Source organism: Palaemon carinicauda, chromosome 9 (genome assembly GCF_036898095.1).
Source record: "Palaemon carinicauda isolate YSFRI2023 chromosome 9, ASM3689809v2, whole genome shotgun sequence".
NCBI classification, from domain to species: Eukaryota; Metazoa; Arthropoda; class Malacostraca; order Decapoda; family Palaemonidae; genus Palaemon; species Palaemon carinicauda.
In genome coordinates, this window is record NC_090733.1 from 44,552,401 (window position 1) to 44,560,302 (window position 7,902).

Consider the following 7,902-nt stretch of genomic DNA (forward strand, 5'->3'; position numbering starts at 1 on the left):
TCCATATATAGGACCTACTATATATAGTAGGTTAGGCAGATTTCTATAATAAATTTTTTTGGTATTTTTTCATTAAAAGGAGGATGTATTAGAAGCAAGACACTCAATAATAGTGCATTTATTACTGAATAATACAAAGAAATATTGCAGTTTACTGCTAAATTTTTTTGCATTTGTAGGCCCTATTACTTTTGCACGTGCTGACAGTATTTGAATATGTGAAATGGATAATAATTATTACTTCTAAAAGTGAAATGTTTATCAGAAAATTGTGATTCTGTAGAATAAAATAGAAATAAAACTGGTTCATGCTTTAGAGAAACTTCATTCTTGGTTAAATTTTGAGATAAATTCCGTGATATCACAAAATAACAAACCAGATACTATAATTAGCTGTATTCTAAAGAGCACGACGATTATATTTAACAAAGCATTTCACACACAATGGAACTCCACACTTCATACACCCTTGCGAAGGACGAGATTTGCAAGAGGATAGAGCACATTTCCATGCCTGTTTTCCAAGGGGTTCGACAAGGTGACCATTATTGTCATAACGTACATCTGGAATAACCCGAGATGACTGTCTTGGCCGGCCTATTCCCACACGTGGTTCTGCCTGCGGAGGGTATGTCCATGCAATGTAGCGCTTGAATGACAACAGTGGAAGGTTGCTTTCATCAGCACGATGGAGAAGCCAGCAGTTCTGAATCGTTGCATCAATTACCCAAGAAAATGTAGGCCACCACCAATTTTTCATTCTAATGGATATACGGTAACAATTGATGTTTTGGTCCATCCTATCAGTGCCATCCATGTGCCTGTTGTAATCTCCGATGAAATAAGGTCGACTTACACTAATTTTCTTTTTGTCCTTTGCCGACCATCGAGATACACTTTCCAGAGGATAAACAGGAGAAATATTTGATACCACTGAAACTACTGCATTATCCTTCCAGCGTACCAACAAGATCTTGTGAATATTATCCACAACAACATCCGTATCTCCTCGAGGAACCTTCTTCATTTCGTTTGTGGAGTTTATAGGACAAGTCTTCAGAATTCTGTTGTCCCTTATTGTTCCAGTTGCTCCAGAGTTCATCTCTTGTAGGTTATTTACTAAGGTAAACTTGTGAACTAGTTGTCGAATTAAAACCTCACTGGTATATCTTTGATATGACTTGGTATTTTTTCGAATAAAGTCATCAAAGTGCCCCCACCTTTTCCAAACCTTTCTTCATAGTGACGATTCAACCCGAAGGCTGTCCCTTGGTATACATCAAACGTAGCTAAATATCCAAGTGGAGAATTTAGGAACCAAGCTTTAAATCCAAATCTCACAGGTTTATTCCGAATGCACTGTTTGCATATATGCATACCAAAATATTCTATCATTGCTTCATCAAGTGATATATGTTGATCCATAGGGTAAGCCATGGCAAATTTTGTGTTCAAATGATTCATTAGAGGTCGGATTTTTGCCAGTTTGTCATCCTTGTTTAGTGCCTGATTATCAGTGGAAGGCAGAAACCGTAATATTTCTTCAAATCTATCACGTGACATTGCCTTTGCAACGAGTTCGACTCCAACATCAGCATCCAAAGGCCAGTATAAGCGGCGACTTGGTAATGTGTGGTATCCTGAGAGTATGAGAATGCTTGGATAGTAACAGGGAACTGAAAGTTTGAAACTACCGAGGCATTGTTAGCTGGAAAGTCACTTCACCAGAGACGAGGTATGCATCCAAGGATCAGAAAATAGCGAACAAGCAGTTTACTCTAACGAAGAAACAACCAATTTGTTTTAGGGTGATACTTTTCTAAGAATTTTCCTGTCCGGTCCATATTTTGGCTTCATATCTGCCTGACCATAGTAGGTAATGAAAAATAGCCTGTAATATTTATGCTTCAATTGCTATCTCAATTTCTGATATATGAATTGATTCATGGTTTTCAGTGTCATGATATGTATCAGTATAAAGATGTTTAATGAACTTGTGTAACCATGAGCTCAAATTAAGAATGTGAATATATAAAAACAATCTACATATCTTTGGTATTTTGTCAAAAAGTCGAAAAATGTGGATACATCAAAGAAAAACTCCTGTTTATATTATTGATTAGATTGAAAAGAACTCAGGAATATGAAAAACAATAAGAAAAACATGAAAAATTGGGGTGTAATTTGTCCTAGCAATTGTACTACTATATATAGTGGGTCAGGCGTTAATGGGTTCTCATAATGATACGGTTATTATTCCCTAAAAAAAGATTCCAATACATATATTATAAAAAATAAGACACACACAAACACACACACACACACACACACACATATATATATATATATATATATATATATATATATATATATATATATATATATATATATATATATATATATATATTATGTATATATGCATATATATCTATTAGAATATATATATATATACATATATATATATATATATATATATATATATATATATATATATATATATATATATATATATATATATATATATATATATATATATATATATATATATATTTATATATATATATATATATATATATATATATATATTATATATATATATATATATATATAAAAATATATATCTATATATATATATATATATATATATATATATATATATATATATATATATATATATATATATATATATATGTATATATATATATATATATATATATATATATATATATATAAATATATATATATTTGGGCTCAGGCCACTTCGTCCTGATGGAAGTTCCTAAAGGGTAGCTTCCTAGGGTATATTTGAGAAGTTCCTAAAGGGTAGCTTCCTTGGGTATATTTGACTACAGTGATATTCCCAGAGAATTTTACCTTAAGGTATAAAGAATTCTAACTCCTGGAGCGAATATCCCTAAATAAGTCTAACAGTGATATCGCATAATATCAGAGGACGTATTCTTGACACGACACATAGCTATCTTCACCCTGAACAGTATTAACGCTTCGATGGGTTACAGTGACAAGAATCTAAAAACGAGAATGAAGAGAGAGCCGTTCCCAAGGAATCTCCCCTTTTCTGTTTCTAATGTGTATCAGACGAAGACGGCAGCGCCATCTTTATTCCTTTTCTTGTAGCTCTACTACTGGCTGTTTTCACTTGTGATCTCTCGTAATTTTCGATATTATTCAACCTTATAATGCTTTCTTCGGCCTCTTCTGCCTCTGGAAATTTGAGTATTATCTTCACTTTGTATAAATGTAAGCTCTTGGCGTTTTGAATTAAATCAAATGTGATATCAACCTAGACAAGAGCTGTTGCCTACCAGAGGCATTCTGGATGCTGTCCCTCGCTCTGCATGGGTCATTTAGTTAGCCAGAGCGACATTTCCGGTTATTATGCTTTAATGAATCTAGCTATTTAGCTTCTCTAGGAATTCTTATACGATGCCGTTAGTTTTCAGTTCGGCGATTTAGGTAACAGATCTTGCCCTCCGCGAGGCTTAGTAGCCTAGGTGTCTGGCCCTAGTACTTTCATGCTTGGTATAAGTTTTTTGAGTGTTATGTTATTGAAGCTATTGGCAAATATTTATACATGTAAGATATTGTTGAACTTTCTTCTCCAAGATTGTTTACGAGAGAGTTTTGGCGATTTAGGTAATCGATTCTCACCGCACCTAGGCTAGTAGCCTATGGGGCTTTAGTATACTTTCACACACATCCCCGGTTGTTCTTTTCTCCTCCGGACACTAAGTTCAATCCCTTTCTCCCTCTGAGTAAGCCTTAGGCTTAGTCCTAGTGGTTCTATCGGAATAATATTCAGGTGTAACTATACTGGGATGTGTCTGTCCTGACCCGGTAACCAGAGTGACTGGTTTTTGGGTTTGGGGCAGAACATCAGAGTTTCTAGTCTGTGGTCTGCGTCTTCCTAGCATAGAGAATAAGTTTCCTTTGCTAGGTTAAGCGCAGACAACAGGAGGCTTTGCTTCCCTAGCCCACATCTGAAGGATTCTGTACGAGATGATTCCTTCTTCTAGTGGTCTAACAGACTGTCCTGTGTTGTTATTCTCTGCCTGGAGAATGAGTTTTTCTCCGTTGCCTGACGAAATAACTACACCTAACTTTGTTCTGGTATGGAGGAGGGTAGCAAGTATTGCCAACCTTCCTCCCTAATAGACAAAATCTAGGTTAGGATGAGCTTTCCTAACTCCTGGATGTGTCTCATACTAGGACGGAGTTTACAGGACCCTTATCCCTTCCCCCCTATCTTTCTTAGTGATGGCCTAGCCATCATATCTTTTGGTCGCAGTCCTACTTCCGTACCTAGCGTAGGTTAGGATGGGGGACCGGCTCAGCTCTTTGCCGGCCGGCACATTATTGCCGGCCGGCAGAGACCCTTTTTCTTCTACAGAGTGAACCCCAGACCTCCCTTGGTCTCTCTTCCGTGTCTGCTGGTAGAGCCCGGCAGGCTATGGATAGATAGGAAGCCTGAATGTTACATTCTCCCCTTCCTTATGTTCACTCTTTCTGGATGGAAGGTTGTATGACAATGCCGCCTTATAACCTTACATCCATACTGTTTCTCTTGCTAGTGTATTGTACCCCTAGCCTGGCTGTCGGCTTTAACGGCTGGCAGCCGGATAGGTGAAGGTTCTCTGGTTCGTAGTCACTGCCGGCCGGCATGGTATCGCTACCTATACCTGAGGGCAGTAGAAACACATCCCGAGATCTGCCAGCCACTACGATTAGCAGCCGGCACCCGGGTGCTAGTGTTTTTATTTGCCGGCCGACACACATTTGCGAACCAGTGATTTGCCGCCTATTAGTTAAAGGTAGTATACCTTTGATCTATACAGGGGTAAATGCCGGCCGGCACGACAGCATGCAATGTACAGTAGTTACTATATTTGTGGTGTAGTACACAATACATTAATGAAATTACAGTACAGAGTTTGTTGTAACTCTAAAGTTCTTCCAACATACTTAATGCTATCTTGTACAACCTCTTATTGAGACCGTGCAATATATAGAAAGTGAGTTTTTTCTGTATTTATTCTATCCCGTATATCATAACTTTATTTTAAGGTGTGAGCTACACCTTAACTTTCTGCCTAGGAAAATATATAAGGTATTCTAGAATAAGAATTAACCATAGTTTTAATATCTTGGGAGGTTACAGCAATTGGCTGGGCAGGAAATACAAGTATGTGTCTTTCCTCTTTCTTTTCTAGCTTTACTGTATAAACTACATGTATTAATAATAAGTGAAAAGTCTTCACTTGATACTCATGGGTTTTCTTTTCTTTACAGGAGGACCATCCAAAATGTGGGAGTATGTTCTGCAATGTCCGCAGGAAGAACTTCTGTGGACATGAGTTATGCAGGAGGCACGCAGCATGCGCAGCCTCCAAAGGTGATCTCCGGTATTGGGACCCTCAGGTATGTATCATATGTTCTAACCTGATTACCAAGGCTTTTGACACCCCTAAATTGGTGGAGTCAAGGGATGCTGCTAGGGAAAAGTTGCGAACCTGGGTGAGGGGTTTTCAGAAAAACACTTCAGGCCCCTACCTTCTAAACGAGAAGATGAGGGCCTACCTTTTCCCTAAGGCATCGGCTGATGCAGTCATTCCTCAGCCTCAGGAGGAGATACCAACTGTCCAGAATCCGGTAGATTCTGAACTCTCGGCCGCTCTTCAAGACATCCAATAGGACGATAGGATGTCTGAAGTGTTGGATTATACAGAGAAGGACCTTCTAGGAGAAGGTCAGGAGGAGGAGCTGACCCAGGCTCCAGAAATAGAAGAGGAAGAAATCGATGAGATGTCGGTTACATAGGTTCCGGCCGCGGAATCTGTTCCCTCTACATCGTGTGCTATCCCAGGTGATCTGGGAAGGACTCTTTCTTCTATTGTTGAGATGATTCAACAAATAAAAAAGTAGAATGATGAAAAGGAAGCTGCGATGAAACTGGAGATACATAGATTCGCAGCATCATGTGGGCCCCAGAAACGACTCAACGTGAAGGATCTTCCTTAGTGCTCGGATACCAATCCTTGGAGCTATGCCGAACCCATGCTAATGACAACCGGGAAGATTGTTATATTGGAGAACTTGGGCTCAAATCCCCTGGGAGATGTGGAATTTTGGCCCAACAAAGACTCTTACCCGGACTGCTATGTCCGTCTTAGGAAGGAGCCAGCTTCAAAGGCGGAGACGGAGCCGAAGGAAGTCATAGTCCTTGACCATAGTAAAGCACAGGTGTTACTAGCGTTCTCGATGAAAGAGAGGGGCTTCACGAACTCAAAGGTGCCAGCCTTGAGTAAGAAGCTTCCCTCCTTTGTGGCCTCTCCAACCAGAGCCTTTCCCTTCCTGAAAAAGGGATATGAGGCAGCCTTGAAGGCGGCGGAGGTAGGGAAACCATGCCCCTCCTTGGAGGAATGCAAGCCGTTATCCCTGACCTTACGCTTGGACCAAAAAGACTGGAAGGACGTACACCTTACCTTCTCAGTCGGGAAGCTGGAAGCTGATATTGCCGAACGTCAGTTTGGTGAGGAACATCCAAAGCTGTCGGAATTTCTTTTGCACAGAGAGCAAGAGACGAAGAAAAGACTTGCGGCATCGATGTCGTTGCAAATGACATTAGAAACGATGGCAAGTGCCCCAAGAACCGGTGTACCGGTTTCAAATTACCCCCTCCAAATCTTACCCCCCGGTAGTTTGAAACCGGATTCAGACTACCGGGGGGTAACTTGAAACCGGTTTCAAGCTACCCCCGGGGGTAATTTGAAACCGGTTTTAAGCTACCCCCCTGGTTTCAAATTACCCCCCTCGTTTTTGCGTAGGATCTCATCATATATGAATATTAATAAATTGCTTTTGATCAGGGTCAACACAATCATTAGGTTATATGTATATACATGTATTGTTCCACCTATTGGTATCGTTTATTAATATCCAGCCTTTATCCGTTTTATGTTTATATCTTAGCTAATACATGTCATGGGCGCATATTTTTCTGAGACAGGGAGACGAGGTGGAATTTGATTTTGACGGTTATTTTTTCCATTATTTGAAATATTACATAATTATACTGCAAGCAAATATTATATAAGGTATAATCAACATATTGATCATATGTATATATGTAAATGTATATATATATATATATATATATATATATATATATATATATATATATATATATATATATATATATACATTTTGTATATGTGTGCGTGTATATATATATATATATATATATATATATATATATATATATATATATATATATGTATATATATATATATATATATATATATATATATATATATATATATATATATATATATATATATATATATAAATATGTATATATATATATATATATATAGGCTATATATATATATATATATATATATATATATATATATATATGTATGTTGTAAATACTATATCATTCATGACGTCTGTAAATAATTGACACTTTTAATAAAGCAAGATTGTAAGCAATTATAACAGTTTTAATAAAACAAGATACAGTACATGCTGTTTGCTGCTACTGTACTTACATTGGTTGTTTGTATACGAAAACACCTGGACTACGGTAAAGTCGTTACACTTTATAGCCCTCTATGGATGACATTGAACACAGCTTGTGTTAATCTCACAACTGTTGTTACTGATTGTAGCCTAAAGGCAGGCAGCTGTGTGTTATCATGGGCTAAATCAAATACTATTTAAACCATCTTCCAGAGTAGTAAGTGATGGATTCGTGTATGGATTTTTTTTTCTCTGCTGTTGATCTCGAAATGGAAAATGATTGAAAAACTGAGTGATAAAATGTTCTAGAATTTTACCTGAAATGTATCATGAAAAAAAAGACCTCGCAGCATAGTCACC

The 7,902-nt window shown here is 37.6% G+C and overlaps 2 protein-coding genes across 2 annotated transcripts; both read right to left on the minus strand.

Moving 5' to 3' along the window:
* Positions 1-400: 400 nt before the first annotated feature.
* LOC137646371 (piggyBac transposable element-derived protein 2-like) lies at positions 401-1,102 on the minus strand. Its single transcript, XM_068379475.1, has one exon. The coding sequence runs from the start codon at positions 1,100-1,102 to the stop codon at positions 401-403; it is 702 nt and encodes a 233-aa protein (XP_068235576.1).
* Positions 1,103-1,149: 47 nt separating this feature from the next.
* On the minus strand, positions 1,150-3,935 carry LOC137646372 (piggyBac transposable element-derived protein 3-like). Its single transcript, XM_068379476.1, has 2 exons — positions 3,836-3,935; positions 1,150-1,640 (listed from the first exon to the last, which is right to left on the minus strand). Exons 1-2 carry the CDS (start codon positions 3,933-3,935, stop codon positions 1,150-1,152), a joined length of 591 nt encoding a protein of 196 aa, XP_068235577.1.
* Positions 3,936-7,902: the final 3,967 nt, after the last annotated feature.